General features: G+C 41.8%; 1 protein-coding gene across 1 annotated transcript in view; it reads left to right on the top strand.

Annotated features, from left to right (window-relative positions):
- The first annotated feature begins 417 nt into the window (after nucleotides 1-417).
- LOC135083020 (zinc finger protein pita-like) overlaps nucleotides 418-23,548 on the top strand; it is a 30,741-nt gene continuing 7,610 nt past the window's right edge. Inside the window, exons 1-5 of the mRNA XM_063977784.1 lie at nucleotides 418-611; nucleotides 3,239-3,370; nucleotides 3,830-4,579; nucleotides 5,726-5,853; nucleotides 6,491-6,565. Coding sequence (XP_063833854.1) covers nucleotides 501-611; nucleotides 3,239-3,370; nucleotides 3,830-4,579; nucleotides 5,726-5,853; nucleotides 6,491-6,565 — 1,196 coding nt within the window. The 5' untranslated portion in view covers nucleotides 418-500. The remainder of the gene's footprint in view (nucleotides 612-3,238; nucleotides 3,371-3,829; nucleotides 4,580-5,725; nucleotides 5,854-6,490; nucleotides 6,566-23,548) is intronic.

The raw sequence follows: 23,548 nt of genomic DNA, 5'->3' as shown, positions 1-23,548 counted from the left end.
ACAACAGACAGCATGGTTAAAATAGAGCCCTAAAGTCCCTAGTCAAGGGCTTTCCAAACTTGATTTTACTATGACGCTCTTGGGTGGGAGTGTGTAATTTTTATGCGAATTATACAGCCTGGCACCGTGTAAACAGTTGCAGTGATAAGAGATAATGACTCCGTGATTGCAGGAGACCCACAAACCCTGTTATTCTGCCATAACCAAAATATTAACATTATTTTGCCCTTAAAATTATCATTATAATATTCTTGTTTGAATTTATAAAGTGGTTTTTAAAATATGTTTAAATTGCATTCGATTATAAAATTGTGTAGCACGTCACTATACGAACTGACAAACACAGATTAAAAAACAGATGCTTTCTTCGACTGACAATCGATTGACATTTGTTTGTGACAGACTTGTGTGTGTGTGAGTGAGCGTCACGGCCGAAATCGTAATTTGTCTTACGAAAAATGTTAATTATTTCCCGAAAAAAGGTATATTAATGCCTCAGGATGGGAGGTGATATTAAAGTGTGCAGGATATGCTTTCGGAATGATTCGAAATTTTACCATTTCGACAAATTTGACTTGAAGAAATACTATGAAGAAGTTACACACAAACCCGTGAGTTTCCTCCCGAATATCTGTTATTTCCCTAATAATTTGCTAATTTCCAAGTTAAGATATAAGATTCTACTGTACCGAGTTGTAAATACTAGCAAAAGACTTACTCTATCTTGCCAATCCATTGACCTAAAATCATCTTGGAATATGCCTGTCTATACAATAATAGTTCCTAGACTTCCTAGTGACTGCTTACAATATTTTCTTCTTTAGTATTTGGTTTCTGTCCAATAATTATGTGGTCAATAAGATATCTTAATCTAATTACATTAATATTAATGGATTTGAGACACACCTAGTCCAGCAGTGGTCAGGCTTTTTCAAACTTAGTTATTTGCTATAATGCTTTAAATATTGACCACAATGGAATTTGGTGGTCTATATTGAAAATAAATAAAATAAAAATAAATAAATATATCCTTGGACATTTTACACTACGCTTCTAGTCCCAAACTAAGCAAAGCTTGTACTATGGGTACTAGACAACTGATATAAACATACTTAAATACTTTTTTTTTGTAAATACATAACATATTATACATAGAAAACACCCAGTCCAATAAAAACAAATATGTTCATGCACACAAATGTTTGTACTGTGTGGGAATCGAACCCGCTACCTCCGGAATAGTAGTCCGCTTCGAACCACTACACCAAACGGCCGACGAATTGAATGAAATATACAGGGTGTTTGGCGCATCGTGTGCCAAAATGATTTGGCGGATAGAATGGGTCATTTCCTATATTTTCAGCCCCCATAACACGTTCCATGCCAGGCGGCTACTTTTAAATTATTTTTTTTAGTAATTTCACCAAAATACCCAAATCGCATCATTTAATTTCGATTTAAAAAAAAACTACTAGGCGCAGCCCTAAAGTAAATATTTTGTTTTGACGTGCATTTATGTAGGGTTCCATCAAATCTAAATTTACTGGCAAATATCATCTAGTTTTTTTTAAATTCAGCTTTGAAGTTTTCCGAAAAGTTAAAAATGGACTGAACATTTAAGTGTACATGGGTATTATTATTTTTTTAAAAGAGATAGAGATCTTAGGATTTTACCAAAACTTCTCTAGTCTATCCTCATTCAAACGGTATACTAATCTTGTTTAAACAATAACAACAACTTCACAAATTCCTTAAATTAGTGCATTGACTCTACTCGGACTGATTTGCGAAATTTGTGTTTATAGCCCCTTTATGTTTGAATAGCACGTTTAACACCTACAGGTAAAAAAATATTTATCTTATGCAATGTAAAAACCTTTTCCCAATCGTTTTTCAATGTGGATTTCTTGAATTTAAAGACGAAAATAATTATTTTGATCGTTTATTAATTATTACAAATTTTGTTCAAAATGGCCTCGGCAACGTATACACTCACGACATCTTCTTCTAATTTTCTCTTTTTATTACTACAAAGGCGTTTTCTACTCGTGGATTGGAAGAGATGGCTCTATACAGTGGCCTGCACGTTCCCCAGACCTAACTCCGTTCGATTTTTACGTCTGGGGACAAGCTAAAGAACTGGTGTACGTAACGGATTCAAACAATAGAAAAACTACAACGAATAGAAAACGCCTTATTAGTAATAAAAAGAGAAATGTGGCTGCATACGACAACAGTCGAAATTAGAAGAAGATGTCTTGAGTGTATACGTTGCCGAGGCGGACATTTTGAACAAAATTTGTAATAATTAATAAACGATCAAAATAATTATTTTCGTCTTTAATTTCAAGAAATCCACATTGAAAAACGATAGGGAAAAGGTTTTTACATTGCATAAGATAAATAATTTTTACCTGTAGGAATTTAACGTGCTATTCACACAAAAAGGGGCTATAAACACAAATTTCGCAAATCAGTCCGAGTAGAGTCAATGCACTAATTTAAGGAATTTGTGAAGTTGTTGTTATTATTTAAACAAGATTAGTATACCGTTTGAATGAGGATAGACTAGAGAAGTTTTGATAAAATCCGAAGATCGCTATCTCTTTTAAAAAAAAAAAAATACCCATGTTAACTTAAATGTTCAGTCCATTTTTAACTTTTCGGAAAACTTTAAAGCTGAATTTAAAAAAAACTAGATGATATTTGCCAGTAAATTTAGATTTGATGCAACCCTACATTAATGCACGTCAAAACAAAATATTTACTTTAGGGCTGCGCCTAGTAGTTTTGTTTAAATCGAAATTAAATGATGCGATTTGGGTATTTTGGTGAAATTACTAAAAAAAATAATTTAAAAGTAGCCGCCTGGCATGGAACGTGTTATGGGGGCTGAAAATATAGGAAATGACCCATTCTATCCGCCAAATCATTTTGGCACACGATGCGCCAAACACCCTGTATTATGTTGTTGAACACATTACCTATTTCTGACACAAACTACTAGAGTAGTGTAAATGTTACCGTAAAATTGTATAATCTGACGTATTAATATTATAATCTAACGTAACCTAACTCACTGTGAGTTTACAATCTCATGCGTTATAAACTGAACGAGTTCTCAATTTTTCGGTGACGTAAATAAGGGTATGCAGTTCGTTCGTTCGTTTCAGCTGAAAGACGTCCACTGCTGGACAAATCATATATGCAGTTATAATGATATAATTTTCTCATCCAGATTGCGAAGAAGGATAAGCTGCCCAAGTACTTCTGCTACGAATGTGCGTCGTTGCTGCATAAGTTTCACATGTTCAAGGAGAAATGTGACCACGGAGAGAAGGTCCTCAATAACATGTTGTGGAGCAAGCCAGTAAGTATTGTAAACATCATGATGTTCATTGTATGAGCGCTTTCACACTTAGGCGACTTAGCAGCGCGACAGACGCGCCGAAAATTTCATACTATGTGACAGCTGATGCCTCCCTTCACATTATAAAAACGCCGCTGCCGCGCTGCTGTCGCACTACTAACGCCCTAATGTGAAAGCGCTCTAAGAGTTTGTACAGTCACAGTTTGCCAAAAATAACAACTACAGTACCACAAAGTCAAATAATTTATTGGCCTTTTCCAAGGTTGTTTGATGTCCCATACATGCATCCATCACTTTGATTTGTATTGCTACAGAAAAATGTCAACTTGGTGAAATTGAAAGCTGGCTCTGATTTTTTTAGTGGTCAAAAGAAAAAATCACACTTACACTCAATGCTAAATATTAACTTCTAAAAAATCGTTAAAATTCTTAGATGACAGTTTAAAATTCTATTTACAGCTCACACACGCCCGAATCGCCGAGCTAAACAGGAACGTTTACCCTGTCAATTATTTGATGCTGGAAGTTGTGACCGTCAACAAAAAGGTCAAAACATTCAACTGTCAACATGGCTCTTCCCACGGCTCCCAGAACAAGCACAGCTCACAACATAAACAAAACATACCTATACCAAAACCGATCACAGTAACCATACCCGAAGAGAGAAAATCCGATGAGCTCAAAACGGAGGCTCTGAAAGAAGAAGACGCGTTTTCTGAAGGCCCATATTCGGACGGTGAGGACAAAAGCGACCCTATTGTCCCTGAAAAAGTTAAGTCTGAAGATGAAATTCCCATAAAGAAAGAAGACGAAGACGCTAAAGCCAAAACACCAGCTAAAAAAGGCAAACGAAACACTAAACCGAAACAGACTAGCACAAGACCTAGAAGAAAAGCAACTAAAAAATCTAAAATCGTCGACACAAGCGACACTGATTCTGACGCTGGTGAAGAATCAGCTGTCATGTCGCCTGAACCGAAGAAAAACTACAAGTTTAACAGATCAAGAACTGGAGTGAAGAGCCTCGCGTTTTTGGACTCTGGTTTCTGGAAGAGGTCCAATTTCAACGAAGAGGATGCAATGATTGAGTTCCATAAGAGAGCGCAGGATAAGAAATATCTGAATGCTCCATTCAAATGCACGCTGTGCTATAAAGGTTTCTCACAGAAGAGTATGCTTGATAGACACATGCCTCAGAAGCATGATGAGGTGAGTCACATTTTATTTTATAAAATAATTTCTAATTCATCAATACTGTCCAGTCAAGTAGGATCCACTGCAGAAGAACAACCCCATCTAATTTACCAGAGGTAAATGGATTTTATCTAATCACACACTGGTTAGTGTTGCGGAGGGCTAATGTTCGTATATTTCTCCCTTACACCTCGATCGAGATAACTGCGCAAGTGCGCACCTCGCTGGAATGCGACTTCCTCAAGGTTCAGCCAAACCAACGTGATCTGCTGGCGTGCAGCGATGGCGATCAATGCATTTAAAGGTTCGGCCAAACCAACGCGATCAGCCGGCGTGCAGCGATGGCGAATGCATTTAAAGGTTCGGCCAAACCAACGCGATCAGCCGGCGTGCAGCGATGGCGATCAATGCATTTAAGTCTGTACCTCTAGCATGAACAACTTTCGTTTTCGAATCGTTTGTGTATTCGACAAAATTCGATACTCAACCTTCGAATTAAACGATAACGTGACAATTTTGATTCTCAAAATAAGTTTCGTGCAACCATTTCTCATACTAAGTTCACTTTACGACACGTTCACAAGGGCGCTGTTGTAGTTTTCGTACTAAATCTTTTGATAACGATTCGAACTCGAAAGTTTTTCGTGCTAGCCGTACAGGTCGCCGTCGCTGCACGCCGGCTGATCGCGTTGGTTTGGCTGAAACTTCACACTCACCCGCGCACGTCCCCGCGTTGCGTCGATTTGACGTCATGGCTGCTAGGTTTGCAGTTAACTCAACCCGGTTGTAGTTAGTTGGTTGCCACTTACGACATCCACAAGAAGAGTGAGGGTGTTCTTGTCGGCTGTTTGGTGTAGTGGTTCAGAACGGACTACTATGCCGAGATGTCCCGGGTTCGATTCCCGGCCGGGCAGAAATTGAAATGATGAATTTTAATTTATGTGACGGGTCTGGGTGTTACTATGTATAATATGTATGTATTTTAAAAAAAAAGTATTTAAGTATGTTTATATTCGTTGTCTAGTACCCTTAGTACAAGCTTTGCTTAGTTTGGGACTAGAGGCGCAGTGTAAAAATGTATAAGGATATTTATTTATTCTTTGCCAAAACTACATTTTCTATTACACTTACGACATTATTCAACAATCTGTACGTTCACAGTCGATCGGCAAGGTGGTGTGCCGTTTCTGCAAGATGCGCTTCAAGCACCAACGCTTCCTGAACAAACACTTGCGGAGACACTACAACAAGTACGAGTGTCTGAGATGCGGTCTCATCTGCTGTCTAGAGTGAGTATATTACAGGCATAGCATAAATTAAATTTAACTGAGTTTCTTGAGTAGTTTCCGGCATTGTGTAACGGCGCGGGCTCGGAACTATTCCCACCTCTCGTTCCCACCGCTGCAACTCCTGTGTAGCCTGGGTCTGTAGCTTGACCGCCGGGTAGTGTAGTGATATTATGTTGTAAAAGAACAGCTCTACACGTGTTTCAAGCACATTTGACGTAATAAAACATACCTTGCCGCACCGTTTACTACCGAACAAACCTATTCAGTTAAGTGAATACGCCACTTTACTAAACCGTAACTTTGAACGATTTTGCCAGTGAATGGACCGCTCATTTATACAGAACTAGCTTTTGCCCGCGGCTTCACCCGCGTGAAATTTCTTTTGACAAGGATCGTCATAAATTATAGCCTATATGTTATTCTGGGTTATAAGCAATAATACTGTAAAGTTTCATTAAAATCCGTTTAGTAGTTTTTGCGTGAAAGAGTAACAAACATCCAGACATCCAAACTTTCGCATTTATAATATTAGTAGGTTTGCATCTAATAAAGAAAAAAGTTGCATGCCCCTAAAATAACACGTGTTTACCTTATTGTACCATCATTTATACAAACAAGATTATGTCTGTTTTTACAGAAACTCAGCCCTATTCCACGAGGAATACCATAGCGGTGTGAAGAGAAAGTGCCCGCATTGTGACAAGGAATTCAAGTAAGTCTTCTTAGATTGTTTAAAGTACTTAACTGTAGAGATGAAACTGCAAGTTTTCTCAAGGAGTCTCGTTAAGTTTTAATGAAGTGCCAAAGTTATAATATAAAGCTCAAGGGACAACTTGAATTATTTGACGTGACACTAGCCAAGTGTGGAAACCGTACATGTATAAAATGAGTGAAACTGCGTGCGACCCTTAGGCCCAGAACAGACGGTGAAACGCAACTGCAACGAAACTGCAACTGCTAGTGAAACTTAACTGAAACTTTCAATCTGGTCGCGTCATGTGTGGTCTCTCAACGGACGCTATGGCAGAAACTTAGATGCAACTCAAAAGTAACTAGCATTTGCAGTTTCGTTGCAGTTGCGTTTCACCGTCTGTTCTTAATTGCCTTACGTTTCTCACTAACAATAGTCGACTCCATCGTTAAACAGCTACCTTTCCACCTATATGGCGGGTTTTAGAATCGCGCTGACCACTCGCTGATCGCTCGGCGCTGACGCTTCATAGCCCACGACCAAAACCATGTCTCATAGCAATACGGCAAAAACCCTATAAAATCGTTAGATTGTATGATTCTGAATCCGACTAGGTGTGTAGTAACGGTCGAAAGTGTAGCAACTGCGTGGGAGGCCATTTCTGCTGTGTCAAAAAAAAAAAGACAGTCGGTATTATAGCAATACGTCTGATAGTGAAAATGTACATAGATTTTATAATTGTATTACGAAAAAGATTGTTTTCAGACATTTTGCGCGTAGCATATAGCCTGTGCGCATTTTTGAAAATGTCAACAAATTTAGCCGACCTGTATCATAGCAATACGGATAATTTTTTTTTTCACCTTTTCGTATTGCTGCCATGATTACCAAAAACCTGTTTTCAGACACTTTAAGTGTATCAAAAAGTTGTATGATAGAGAAGGTGCTACACGTAATTTGTCTGATATAAATTTTTTGCACATGTGGACAACTTATTTTATCATGTCCAACAATTTTCAGACATATTGCTATGATACCGATCGGTAAAATTTGTTAACATTTTCAAAACGGTCTCAAAATTTAATGCGTTCACATTTCCGTCTGAAAATTGTTTTGTTCGCATCAAATAACCAAAATTTACTAATGAAAAAGATTTTCAGACGTATTGCTATGAGACATTTTTTTTGTCTCATTTTTAATTTTTTTAAGTGATTTTACGGGTTTGCGCTACACCACTAACGTCTGAAAATAATGTTTCCGGTATCTCAGAACTATCATTCAACTACAGTCTGCAAATCAGACATATTGCTATGATGCAGTTCGGTAAAATTCTTTGACAATTTTGAAAATTCGGTCAGATCAAACGCTACGCGGAAAATGTCTGATATTGGTATTTTCGAGTTCAGGATAATCGTATCTATCGATTTGATGCGGTTTTGGCCGTATTGCTATGAGACAAAAATTTTGGTCGTGGGCTCTCGTACTATTAGGCTGACGTCGATGACAGATGTAGTTCTATGTAATCATCTGCCGCTGACGTCAGCGCAGCGTTGCTGTGTGGTACTTCATAGAACTAATTCGTACTCTCGAAATAATATCAGGAACCGACGTTTAGTAGGGAATTTAGTGCAATGATTTGTATGGAGACCCCTCCACTTTGGTATAGAAGGCTCATTTTTGCAACAGTGTTTCTTTGGGTGCTCCTGAGTGGATTTCCGTCGGTAGACAGCGGGAGCCCCCCCTGTGGTAGCAGGGGGAGGGGGGGCAAGTTTCCTTCCGCCGCGCTTCACTTTAAGGCCCATATCTTCAAAACTATGGGTATTAGGGCAAGTGTGGTATCATTTTCGGATAATTAAAGGATGGCAAATTCATTTCTAGAACAAACTATTTGCCTTTTCATACAAAAAAATTGAAATATTGAGTAAAATTCACAAAAATCAAAAAGTATTTTTTTAAATAAACGTCGTTTACTTTTAAACCACTGGAGATAATCTAATAAAAAAAATATGACCTGAAAGCTACATTTATCAGGATTATAAAAATATTACATTGTATGGTACTTTTTTTGCAAAAAGTAGGTGAAAAAAATTTTTTCTTCAGGACACAGCGGGCGAATTTTATTGCGCATCGGAAAAAAATATTTATTTTATCCATGAATTCATACTATTTGGTTCATAAGCAAGCAAGAATTATTATTTTAGAATTTATTTAGAGTTGCTGGCACATCAATCTACTATGATTTGTATTTTTTCGTCAATTGATTTTGAACTCTATGTGTGAGACATAAGGTTGAAAATAATTTAAATACATTTTAATATTGAAAATATTATAAGAAGAAAGCACTAAATAAAGAACTAATTTGTCTAAACGTCTTAATGATTATTATTATTTTAATTAACACTTTTATTTGTACATACTATTGTACCAGTGATTTAACGGAAAGGTAAGTGTGAGGAAAATGAGGTTTCACAATCATAGTACGGGAGATATTTTTAGTACACAGGTTACGGCTGTGACCGTTTTAGTTGTTTTTTTCAGACTGCACCAGCTTCTGCACTACTTCTTGCACTTACATCTCACCATTTCCAGGCAAGCCTCGGCAGCTACGGGCAAACCGGTCCATGTAGGCTCCATCTTGCTATCGACTCTGGTCCACCCCCAACCAGTCGGGTAAAGGGAAGACTCGAGTCGGTTGCTTGCACCTGATCCTATACGCGAATCCCTTGATATACTGCCAATAACCAAGGCTGATACAAAGCTGCTGCTGCTGTCTGGGTTATCTTATGTAGGGCCTAAGCTAAGCTAGGTCTAAGCGTAGTCCACAGCGACCCATTAGGATCTTTATGCTCCATTTTTTATTCCCTATCATCCAAAAAAATCCTATCCATTAGGTGAATTAAGCGTCTTAGTGAAAGCCTTCTAAGTCTTCTGATGCCGGTTATGCTGACCCAAGCAGACCCATCCTTACAGTATTGATTCATGGACCCTACATGTATTCCACATGCTCGAGAGCTGTCTTCTGTTGTTAGGCCCATTTTGTGGGACATGTGTGTGGCGACACCACATGACATACGTCCGCATCATACCGGCAGCACCGCCGCACTGGACGATGAGAGCTGCTTTGCCCCAGACTACTACTAGACTTTTTATTTTAATATGTCGGTAATCTGTTTTTATTTATTTATTAAAGTACCCTTGTTTTTGTGTAATATTTATGTTGTGTGAAACAAACGTATACTAACTTCTTGCTGTCCTTATCTATCTTGCTTATTAATTAATATTCGTGTACCGTCTTTTAAGTGTTATTTCCATGTTGTATGAAACAGATGTATTTGTAAGTTTAGGCTATCTCATTCTAAATTCAGTATCAATAATTTGTGTACCCTCCATCTTATTTATATTTGTGTAGTGTGAAATACATATACTGTTCTCCTTCTGTCTCGCTCTGACCGTTTATTATAATGTGTGTAGGTAATCGTTTTATTGTCTCACCCTAAAATGTTTGTAATTATTCTCTGTGAAATAGGTATATGTTTTGTCCTTGTCTCATTTTGTAAATATTTTCCTATATAAGACCGTCCGTTTTTGAAATAAATGTTCATTGTAATTTGGAGTCAGCATTTAATTGACCACACATAGCCCCTCTCAACAGTGGTGACCCCTACCGAACACATCATACATCAAAATGAACACAAACCCTGAGGGACGGCTGCCACAAGATCCTGCATCTGCTGTACCACCTACTGTCATGTCAAGATACAACGCGTTAGAAGACAAGATCGACAAGCTGACAGAAGCTATTACGCAACTAGTGACGCACAATAACCAACGAGGACGTTCGCCCTATCGAAACTGGAGACAGAATCGGCAAGCATCTCGATCGAATAGCCGCAACCGAAGCCAGACGCCCAGCAACTCGCCGTACTGCTACTATCATCGCAAGTTTGGCCACAACGCAAGAAAATGTGCAGACAATTGTACATTCATGAAGAAAAATGTGCCGGAAAACTAGCATTAGCGTTGGCAGAGACGGGCACCAGCGCTAGAGTTCAATCACACCGTCTTTTCGTTACCGACAAGAAAACAAAACTGATGTTTTTGATCGACACCGGTGCGAACATCTCCGTCATTCCCAAGAGAAGTAGCCAGCAAATGAAACCTACAACGTTCAATTTGTATGCAGCTAACAACACTATAATACCTACCTACGGTGAGAAGACGCTCGAGTTGGACCTTGGCCTACGTCGTCCATTCAGATGGAAATTCATCATAGCCGCCGTCAGCAAACCGATAATTGGAGCTGATTTCTTAGAATATCACAAGATACTCGTAGATATTGCGGGTAGAAGCCTCAGAGATGAAGTCACAAACTTATCAGTGAAGACAAAGATTTCAAACTACCCTACACCAACAATTCGAAGCATCGACAGCAGTCAGAAATATCACGATATATTAGCTGAATTTCCTGAAATAACTCGAATATCAACAATGAAAGAAACACCGAAACATTGCGTCGAGCATTATATAGAAACAACCGGACCACCATTATACTGCAAAGCAAGACCCATTCCGCCTCATCGCTACGCAGCTGTGAAGAAAGAATTTGAGATCATGGTGGAACAGGGCCTATGCCAACCGAGCAAAAGCCCGTGGGCAAGTGCACTGCACGTAGTGCCCAAGAAGAACGGTGACATCAGGGTATGCGGCGATTATAGAAGACTTAACGCTACCACTAAACCTGACCGCTACCCTGTGCCACGTCTTAAAGACTTCACCTATCAACTCAACGGAAAGAAGATATTCTCCACCATAGACCTCAACAGAGCCTACCAGCAACTGCCAGTATTCAGCGCTCACATCGAGAAGACAGCAATAATTACTCCCTTCGGCCTGTTTGAGTTCCCGAGAATGTGCCCAGGTTTGAAGAACGCCGGACAAACCTTTCAACGGTTCATAAATGAAGTGTTACAAGGGCTCGATTACGTTTTCCCATTCATTGATGACGTCTTGATCAGTTCTGAAACTGAAGAAGCCCACATTCTCCACCTGCGCACCGTGTTGAGTAAGCTGAACGAATACGGAATCACTATCAATCCATCGAAATGTACACTGGGCCAGGAAGAAGTCAAGTTTCTGGGCTACATGGTGTCACAGCACGGCATCAAACCACCTGATGAGAAAGTGAGTGCAATCAGTGCATTCCCTCGCCCTAATACTATCGAAGAACTGAGAAGATTCCTCGGCACTGTCAACTTCTACAGAGACGCCATACCACAAGCCGCATCTATACAAGCTCCACTGAACGCGTACCTACATAATAGCAAGAAAAACGATAAAACAAAGATTGTATGGACTGATGAAGCTACACAAGCATTCAAAGCGTGTAAAGTTAGCCTTCAAAACGCAGCTTTACTCGCGCATCCCGCATACGACGCACCGATAGCACTTATGTGTGACGCATCTAACACCTGCGCCGGAGCTGTGCTACAACAATACCAGCATGACAAGTGGCAACCACTGGGCTACTTTTCAAAGAAATTCTCCGATACGCAACAACGATACTCGACGTACGACCGAGAACTACTGTCAATTTACATGGCAGTAAAACATTTTCGCAAAATGTTTGAAGGCAGGCAGCTCACTATATTCACCGACCACAAGCCAATCACTTACGCCCTGCTGAAGAAAACATCTGACACTGAAACTCCACGTCGTACCCGCCAGCTACTATTTATCAGTGAGTTCACAAGTGATATTCGTCACATAAGTGGGAAAGAGAACATTGTTGCCGACTCGCTCTCTCGCATAGAAGACATAACATGCCCGAGTACTATTGACTACGATCAACTTGCATTGGCACAAGAAAAAGACAGCAACTTAACAACACTTATGAAGCAAGACAATTTACACTTCAAGAAAATTGCGATGTCTAATAGTGCAAGTATCTACTGTGAGACATCTATTGCAAACGTAAGGCCGTATCTACCTCAAGACTTTCGACGTATAGCATACAACGCAATACACAACTTAAGTCATCCTGGCATTCGCACAACCCGAAAAATGCTCACTGAAAGATACTTTTGGCCATCGATGAACGCCGACATCAGCAACTGGACCAAAGCGTGCATACCATGTCAAAAGGCCAAGATAAATCGACATACCAGCAGCAACTATACCTCATTTCCACCAACTGAGAGATTTCAACACCTACACGTCGATATCGTCGGGCCACTACCGCCTTCACAGCATGGCCATAGATATCTACTCACAATGATAGACCGCACAACCCGTTGGCCAGAAGCCGTACCTCTGCACGAGATAACCGCCGAGACAGTAGCCAGATACGTCTACGAAGGCTGGATCTCACGATTTGGGTGTCCCTCTACACTGACGAGTGACCAAGGACGCCAGTTCGAGAGCCAACTTTTCACATCACTCACTAAACTACTTGGCATAGAGAAGACAAGAACTACCGCATATCATCCGCAGTCCAATGGAATTGTAGAACGGTGGCACCGAACTCTCAAGACCGCCCTTACTGCGAGCCTAAACAGCCGTAACACTAAATGGCTTGACGCTTTACCTACCGTTCTGCTGGGACTGCGAGCTGCAACAAGACAAGACACCGGAGTAAGCGCCGCACAACTGACCTACGGAACTAACATAAGATTACCGGGAGATTTCTTCAATAACACCCCGATGACGTCACTACAAAATATGGACTACACCTACGTGGAACGATTACGTCACACTATCAACGAATTCAAAGCCGCTGAACCAGTAAGACACAACACTAAAACTTTCGTGCACAAAGATCTCCAATCCTGCGAAAGTGTATTTCTGCGCATCGACTCCGGCCGAAGATCACTGCAAGCGCCGTATGAAGGCCCGTATCCTGTGCTACGTCGAGATGACAAAGTATTTCGCATAAAACTACCCGACCGCGAAGTCAACGTCTCGATCGATCGACTAAAGCCTGCTTACACACTCAACGAAGACATTAACGATCACAACATCACTACCGACATCACTAAGAAGACGCCCGCGACCACTACAACCGCGACGAGAACACGATCCGGAAGAATAGTGAAACCAGTTGTACGCTTCGCTTGAGGGGGAGCTATGTGGCGACACCACATGACATACGTCCGCATCATACCGGCAGCACCGCCGCACTGGACGATGAGAGCTGCTTTGCCCCAGACTACTACTAGACTTTTTATTTTAATATGTCGGTAATCTGTTTTTATTTATTTATTAAAGTACCCTTGTTTTTGTGTAATATTTATGTTGTGTGAAACAAACGTATACTAACTTCTTGCTGTCCTTATCTATCTTGCTTATTAATTAATATTCGTGTACCGTCTTTTAAGTGTTATTTCCATGTTGTATGAAACAGATGTATTTGTAAGTTTAGGCTATCTCATTCTAAATTCAGTATCAATAATTTGTGTACCCTCCATCTTATTTATATTTGTGTAGTGTGAAATACATATACTGTTCTCCTTCTGTCTCGCTCTGACCGTTTATTATAATGTGTGTAGGTAATCGTTTTATTGTCTCACCCTAAAATGTTTGTAATTATTCTCTGTGAAATAGGTATATGTTTTGTCCTTGTCTCATTTTGTAAATATTTTCCTATATAAGACCGTCCGTTTTTGAAATAAATGTTCATTGTAATTTGGAGTCAGCATTTAATTGACCACACATAGCCCCTCTCAACAGTGGTGACCCCTACCGAACACATCATACATCAAAATGAACACAAACCCTGAGGGACGGCTGCCACAAGATCCTGCATCTGCTGTACCACCTACTGTCATGTCAAGATACAACGCGTTAGAAGACAAGATCGACAAGCTGACAGAAGCTATTACGCAACTAGTGACGCACAATAACCAACGAGGACGTTCGCCCTATCGAAACTGGAGACAGAATCGGCAAGCATCTCGATCGAATAGCCGCAACCGAAGCCAGACGCCCAGCAACTCGCCGTACTGCTACTATCATCGCAAGTTTGGCCACAACGCAAGAAAATGTGCAGACAATTGTACATTCATGAAGAAAAATGTGCCGGAAAACTAGCATTAGCGTTGGCAGAGACGGGCACCAGCGCTAGAGTTCAATCACACCGTCTTTTCGTTACCGACAAGAAAACAAAACTGATGTTTTTGATCGACACCGGTGCGAACATCTCCGTCATTCCCAAGAGAAGTAGCCAGCAAATGAAACCTACAACGTTCAATTTGTATGCAGCTAACAACACTATAATACCTACCTACGGTGAGAAGACGCTCGAGTTGGACCTTGGCCTACGTCGTCCATTCAGATGGAAATTCATCATAGCCGCCGTCAGCAAACCGATAATTGGAGCTGATTTCTTAGAATATCACAAGATACTCGTAGATATTGCGGGTAGAAGCCTCAGAGATGAAGTCACAAACTTATCAGTGAAGACAAAGATTTCAAACTACCCTACACCAACAATTCGAAGCATCGACAGCAGTCAGAAATATCACGATATATTAGCTGAATTTCCTGAAATAACTCGAATATCAACAATGAAAGAAACACCGAAACATTGCGTCGAGCATTATATAGAAACAACCGGACCACCATTATACTGCAAAGCAAGACCCATTCCGCCTCATCGCTACGCAGCTGTGAAGAAAGAATTTGAGATCATGGTGGAACAGGGCCTATGCCAACCGAGCAAAAGCCCGTGGGCAAGTGCACTGCACGTAGTGCCCAAGAAGAACGGTGACATCAGGGTATGCGGCGATTATAGAAGACTTAACGCTACCACTAAACCTGACCGCTACCCTGTGCCACGTCTTAAAGACTTCACCTATCAACTCAACGGAAAGAAGATATTCTCCACCATAGACCTCAACAGAGCCTACCAGCAACTGCCAGTATTCAGCGCTCACATCGAGAAGACAGCAATAATTACTCCCTTCGGCCTGTTTGAGTTCCCGAGAATGTGCCCAGGTTTGAAGAACGCCGGACAAACCTTTCAACGGTTCATAAATGAAGTGTTACAAGGGCTCGATTACGTTTTCCCATTCATTGATGACGTCTTGATCAGTTCTGAAACTGAAGAAGCCCACATTCTCCACCTGCGCACCGTGTTGAGTAAGCTGAACGAATACGGAATCACTATCAATCCATCGAAATGTACACTGGGCCAGGAAGAAGTCAAGTTTCTGGGCTACATGGTGTCACAGCACGGCATCAAACCACCTGATGAGAAAGTGAGTGCAATCAGTGCATTCCCTCGCCCTAATACTATCGAAGAACTGAGAAGATTCCTCGGCACTGTCAACTTCTACAGAGACGCCATACCACAAGCCGCATCTATACAAGCTCCACTGAACGCGTACCTACATAATAGCAAGAAAAACGATAAAACAAAGATTGTATGGACTGATGAAGCTACACAAGCATTCAAAGCGTGTAAAGTTAGCCTTCAAAACGCAGCTTTACTCGCGCATCCCGCATACGACGCACCGATAGCACTTATGTGTGACGCATCTAACACCTGCGCCGGAGCTGTGCTACAACAATACCAGCATGACAAGTGGCAACCACTGGGCTACTTTTCAAAGAAATTCTCCGATACGCAACAACGATACTCGACGTACGACCGAGAACTACTGTCAATTTACATGGCAGTAAAACATTTTCGCAAAATGTTTGAAGGCAGGCAGCTCACTATATTCACCGACCACAAGCCAATCACTTACGCCCTGCTGAAGAAAACATCTGACACTGAAACTCCACGTCGTACCCGCCAGCTACTATTTATCAGTGAGTTCACAAGTGATATTCGTCACATAAGTGGGAAAGAGAACATTGTTGCCGACTCGCTCTCTCGCATAGAAGACATAACATGCCCGAGTACTATTGACTACGATCAACTTGCATTGGCACAAGAAAAAGACAGCAACTTAACAACACTTATGAAGCAAGACAATTTACACTTCAAGAAAATTGCGATGTCTAATAGTGCAAGTATCTACTGTGAGACATCTATTGCAAACGTAAGGCCGTATCTACCTCAAGACTTTCGACGTATAGCATACAACGCAATACACAACTTAAGTCATCCTGGCATTCGCACAACCCGAAAAATGCTCACTGAAAGATACTTTTGGCCATCGATGAACGCCGACATCAGCAACTGGACCAAAGCGTGCATACCATGTCAAAAGGCCAAGATAAATCGACATACCAGCAGCAACTATACCTCATTTCCACCAACTGAGAGATTTCAACACCTACACGTCGATATCGTCGGGCCACTACCGCCTTCACAGCATGGCCATAGATATCTACTCACAATGATAGACCGCACAACCCGTTGGCCAGAAGCCGTACCTCTGCACGAGATAACCGCCGAGACAGTAGCCAGATACGTCTACGAAGGCTGGATCTCACGATTTGGGTGTCCCTCTACACTGACGAGTGACCAAGGACGCCAGTTCGAGAGCCAACTTTTCACATCACTCACTAAACTACTTGGCATAGAGAAGACAAGAACTACCGCATATCATCCGCAGTCCAATGGAATTGTAGAACGGTGGCACCGAACTCTCAAGACCGCCCTTACTGCGAGCCTAAACAGCCGTAACACTAAATGGCTTGACGCTTTACCTACCGTTCTGCTGGGACTGCGAGCTGCAACAAGACAAGACACCGGAGTAAGCGCCGCACAACTGACCTACGGAACTAACATAAGATTACCGGGAGATTTCTTCAATAACACCCCGATGACGTCACTACAAAATATGGACTACACCTACGTGGAACGATTACGTCACACTATCAACGAATTCAAAGCCGCTGAACCAGTAAGACACAACACTAAAACTTTCGTGCACAAAGATCTCCAATCCTGCGAAAGTGTATTTCTGCGCATCGACTCCGGCCGAAGATCACTGCAAGCGCCGTATGAAGGCCCGTATCCTGTGCTACGTCGAGATGACAAAGTATTTCGCATAAAACTACCCGACCGCGAAGTCAACGTCTCGATCGATCGACTAAAGCCTGCTTACACACTCAACGAAGACATTAACGATCACAACATCACTACCGACATCACTAAGAAGACGCCCGCGACCACTACAACCGCGACGAGAACACGATCCGGAAGAATAGTGAAACCAGTTGTACGCTTCGCTTGAGGGGGAGCTATGTGGCGACACCACATGACATACGTCCGCATCATACCGGCAGCACCGCCGCACTGGACGATGAGAGCTGCTTTGCCCCAGACTACTACTAGACTTTTTATTTTAATATGTCGGTAATCTGTTTTTATTTATTTATTAAAGTACCCTTGTTTTTGTGTAATATTTATGTTGTGTGAAACAAACGTATACTAACTTCTTGCTGTCCTTATCTATCTTGCTTATTAATTAATATTCGTGTACCGTCTTTTAAGTGTTATTTCCATGTTGTATGAAACAGATGTATTTGTAAGTTTAGGCTATCTCATTCTAAATTCAGTATCAATAATTTGTGTACCCTCCATCTTATTTATATTTGTGTAGTGTGAAATACATATACTGTTCTCCTTCTGTCTCGCTCTGACCGTTTATTATAATGTGTGTAGGTAATCGTTTTATTGTCTCACCCTAAAATGTTTGTAATTATTCTCTGTGAAATAGGTATATGTTTTGTCCTTGTCTCATTTTGTAAATATTTTCCTATATAAGACCGTCCGTTTTTGAAATAAATGTTCATTGTAATTTGGAGTCAGCATTTAATTGACCACACATAGCCCCTCTCAACAGTGGTGACCCCTACCGAACACATCATACATCAAAATGAACACAAACCCTGAGGGACGGCTGCCACAAGATCCTGCATCTGCTGTACCACCTACTGTCATGTCAAGATACAACGCGTTAGAAGACAAGATCGACAAGCTGACAGAAGCTATTACGCAACTAGTGACGCACAATAACCAACGAGGACGTTCGCCCTATCGAAACTGGAGACAGAATCGGCAAGCATCTCGATCGAATAGCCGCAACCGAAGCCAGACGCCCAGCAACTCGCCGTACTGCTACTATCATCGCAAGTTTGGCCACAACGCAAGAAAATGTGCAGACAATTGTACATTCATGAAGAAAAATGTGCCGGAAAACTAGCATTAGCGTTGGCAGAGACGGGCACCAGCGCTAGAGTTCAATCACACCGTCTTTTCGTTACCGACAAGAAAACAAAACTGATGTTTTTGATCGACACCGGTGCGAACATCTCCGTCATTCCCAAGAGAAGTAGCCAGCAAATGAAACCTACAACGTTCAATTTGTATGCAGCTAACAACACTATAATACCTACCTACGGTGAGAAGACGCTCGAGTTGGACCTTGGCCTACGTCGTCCATTCAGATGGAAATTCATCATAGCCGCCGTCAGCAAACCGATAATTGGAGCTGATTTCTTAGAATATCACAAGATACTCGTAGATATTGCGGGTAGAAGCCTCAGAGATGAAGTCACAAACTTATCAGTGAAGACAAAGATTTCAAACTACCCTACACCAACAATTCGAAGCATCGACAGCAGTCAGAAATATCACGATATATTAGCTGAATTTCCTGAAATAACTCGAATATCAACAATGAAAGAAACACCGAAACATTGCGTCGAGCATTATATAGAAACAACCGGACCACCATTATACTGCAAAGCAAGACCCATTCCGCCTCATCGCTACGCAGCTGTGAAGAAAGAATTTGAGATCATGGTGGAACAGGGCCTATGCCAACCGAGCAAAAGCCCGTGGGCAAGTGCACTGCACGTAGTGCCCAAGAAGAACGGTGACATCAGGGTATGCGGCGATTATAGAAGACTTAACGCTACCACTAAACCTGACCGCTACCCTGTGCCACGTCTTAAAGACTTCACCTATCAACTCAACGGAAAGAAGATATTCTCCACCATAGACCTCAACAGAGCCTACCAGCAACTGCCAGTATTCAGCGCTCACATCGAGAAGACAGCAATAATTACTCCCTTCGGCCTGTTTGAGTTCCCGAGAATGTGCCCAGGTTTGAAGAACGCCGGACAAACCTTTCAACGGTTCATAAATGAAGTGTTACAAGGGCTCGATTACGTTTTCCCATTCATTGATGACGTCTTGATCAGTTCTGAAACTGAAGAAGCCCACATTCTCCACCTGCGCACCGTGTTGAGTAAGCTGAACGAATACGGAATCACTATCAATCCATCGAAATGTACACTGGGCCAGGAAGAAGTCAAGTTTCTGGGCTACATGGTGTCACAGCACGGCATCAAACCACCTGATGAGAAAGTGAGTGCAATCAGTGCATTCCCTCGCCCTAATACTATCGAAGAACTGAGAAGATTCCTCGGCACTGTCAACTTCTACAGAGACGCCATACCACAAGCCGCATCTATACAAGCTCCACTGAACGCGTACCTACATAATAGCAAGAAAAACGATAAAACAAAGATTGTATGGACTGATGAAGCTACACAAGCATTCAAAGCGTGTAAAGTTAGCCTTCAAAACGCAGCTTTACTCGCGCATCCCGCATACGACGCACCGATAGCACTTATGTGTGACGCATCTAACACCTGCGCCGGAGCTGTGCTACAACAATACCAGCATGACAAGTGGCAACCACTGGGCTACTTTTCAAAGAAATTCTCCGATACGCAACAACGATACTCGACGTACGACCGAGAACTACTGTCAATTTACATGGCAGTAAAACATTTTCGCAAAATGTTTGAAGGCAGGCAGCTCACTATATTCACCGACCACAAGCCAATCACTTACGCCCTGCTGAAGAAAACATCTGACACTGAAACTCCACGTCGTACCCGCCAGCTACTATTTATCAGTGAGTTCACAAGTGATATTCGTCACATAAGTGGGAAAGAGAACATTGTTGCCGACTCGCTCTCTCGCATAGAAGACATAACATGCCCGAGTACTATTGACTACGATCAACTTGCATTGGCACAAGAAAAAGACAGCAACTTAACAACACTTATGAAGCAAGACAATTTACACTTCAAGAAAATTGCGATGTCTAATAGTGCAAGTATCTACTGTGAGACATCTATTGCAAACGTAAGGCCGTATCTACCTCAAGACTTTCGACGTATAGCATACAACGCAATACACAACTTAAGTCATCCTGGCATTCGCACAACCCGAAAAATGCTCACTGAAAGATACTTTTGGCCATCGATGAACGCCGACATCAGCAACTGGACCAAAGCGTGCATACCATGTCAAAAGGCCAAGATAAATCGACATACCAGCAGCAACTATACCTCATTTCCACCAACTGAGAGATTTCAACACCTACACGTCGATATCGTCGGGCCACTACCGCCTTCACAGCATGGCCATAGATATCTACTCACAATGATAGACCGCACAACCCGTTGGCCAGAAGCCGTACCTCTGCACGAGATAACCGCCGAGACAGTAGCCAGATACGTCTACGAAGGCTGGATCTCACGATTTGGGTGTCCCTCTACACTGACGAGTGACCAAGGACGCCAGTTCGAGAGCCAACTTTTCACATCACTCACTAAACTACTTGGCATAGAGAAGACAAGAACTACCGCATATCATCCGCAGTCCAATGGAATTGTAGAACGGTGGCACCGAACTCTCAAGACCGCCCTTACTGCGAGCCTAAACAGCCGTAACACTAAATGGCTTGACGCTTTACCTACCGTTCTGCTGGGACTGCGAGCTGCAACAAGACAAGACACCGGAGTAAGCGCCGCACAACTGACCTACGGAACTAACATAAGATTACCGGGAGATTTCTTCAATAACACCCCGATGACGTCACTACAAAATATGGACTACACCTACGTGGAACGATTACGTCACACTATCAACGAATTCAAAGCCGCTGAACCAGTAAGACACAACACTAAAACTTTCGTGCACAAAGATCTCCAATCCTGCGAAAGTGTATTTCTGCGCATCGACTCCGGCCGAAGATCACTGCAAGCGCCGTATGAAGGCCCGTATCCTGTGCTACGTCGAGATGACAAAGTATTTCGCATAAAACTACCCGACCGCGAAGTCAACGTCTCGATCGATCGACTAAAGCCTGCTTACACACTCAACGAAGACATTAACGATCACAACATCACTACCGACATCACTAAGAAGACGCCCGCGACCACTACAACCGCGACGAGAACACGATCCGGAAGAATAGTGAAACCAGTTGTACGCTTCGCTTGAGGGGGAGCTATGTGGCGACACCACATGACATACGTCCGCATCATACCGGCAGCACCGCCGCACTGGACGATGAGAGCTGCTTTGCCCCAGACTACTACTAGACTTTTTATTTTAATATGTCGGTAATCTGTTTTTATTTATTTATTAAAGTACCCTTGTTTTTGTGTAATATTTATGTTGTGTGAAACAAACGTATACTAACTTCTTGCTGTCCTTATCTATCTTGCTTATTAATTAATATTCGTGTACCGTCTTTTAAGTGTTATTTCCATGTTGTATGAAACAGATGTATTTGTAAGTTTAGGCTATCTCATTCTAAATTCAGTATCAATAATTTGTGTACCCTCCATCTTATTTATATTTGTGTAGTGTGAAATACATATACTGTTCTCCTTCTGTCTCGCTCTGACCGTTTATTATAATGTGTGTAGGTAATCGTTTTATTGTCTCACCCTAAAATGTTTGTAATTATTCTCTGTGAAATAGGTATATGTTTTGTCCTTGTCTCATTTTGTAAATATTTTCCTATATAAGACCGTCCGTTTTTGAAATAAATGTTCATTGTAATTTGGAGTCAGCATTTAATTGACCACACATAGCCCCTCTCAACAGTGGTGACCCCTACCGAACACATCATACATCAAAATGAACACAAACCCTGAGGGACGGCTGCCACAAGATCCTGCATCTGCTGTACCACCTACTGTCATGTCAAGATACAACGCGTTAGAAGACAAGATCGACAAGCTGACAGAAGCTATTACGCAACTAGTGACGCACAATAACCAACGAGGACGTTCGCCCTATCGAAACTGGAGACAGAATCGGCAAGCATCTCGATCGAATAGCCGCAACCGAAGCCAGACGCCCAGCAACTCGCCGTACTGCTACTATCATCGCAAGTTTGGCCACAACGCAAGAAAATGTGCAGACAATTGTACATTCATGAAGAAAAATGTGCCGGAAAACTAGCATTAGCGTTGGCAGAGACGGGCACCAGCGCTAGAGTTCAATCACACCGTCTTTTCGTTACCGACAAGAAAACAAAACTGATGTTTTTGATCGACACCGGTGCGAACATCTCCGTCATTCCCAAGAGAAGTAGCCAGCAAATGAAACCTACAACGTTCAATTTGTATGCAGCTAACAACACTATAATACCTACCTACGGTGAGAAGACGCTCGAGTTGGACCTTGGCCTACGTCGTCCATTCAGATGGAAATTCATCATAGCCGCCGTCAGCAAACCGATAATTGGAGCTGATTTCTTAGAATATCACAAGATACTCGTAGATATTGCGGGTAGAAGCCTCAGAGATGAAGTCACAAACTTATCAGTGAAGACAAAGATTTCAAACTACCCTACACCAACAATTCGAAGCATCGACAGCAGTCAGAAATATCACGATATATTAGCTGAATTTCCTGAAATAACTCGAATATCAACAATGAAAGAAACACCGAAACATTGCGTCGAGCATTATATAGAAACAACCGGACCACCATTATACTGCAAAGCAAGACCCATTCCGCCTCATCGCTACGCAGCTGTGAAGAAAGAATTTGAGATCATGGTGGAACAGGGCCTATGCCAACCGAGCAAAAGCCCGTGGGCAAGTGCACTGCACGTAGTGCCCAAGAAGAACGGTGACATCAGGGTATGCGGCGATTATAGAAGACTTAACGCTACCACTAAACCTGACCGCTACCCTGTGCCACGTCTTAAAGACTTCACCTATCAACTC

The sequence above is a fragment of the Ostrinia nubilalis genome, chromosome 22 (genome assembly GCF_963855985.1).
Source record: "Ostrinia nubilalis chromosome 22, ilOstNubi1.1, whole genome shotgun sequence".
Taxonomy (NCBI): domain Eukaryota; kingdom Metazoa; phylum Arthropoda; class Insecta; order Lepidoptera; family Crambidae; genus Ostrinia; species Ostrinia nubilalis.
This window is presented reverse-complemented; position numbering and strand designations above follow the sequence as displayed.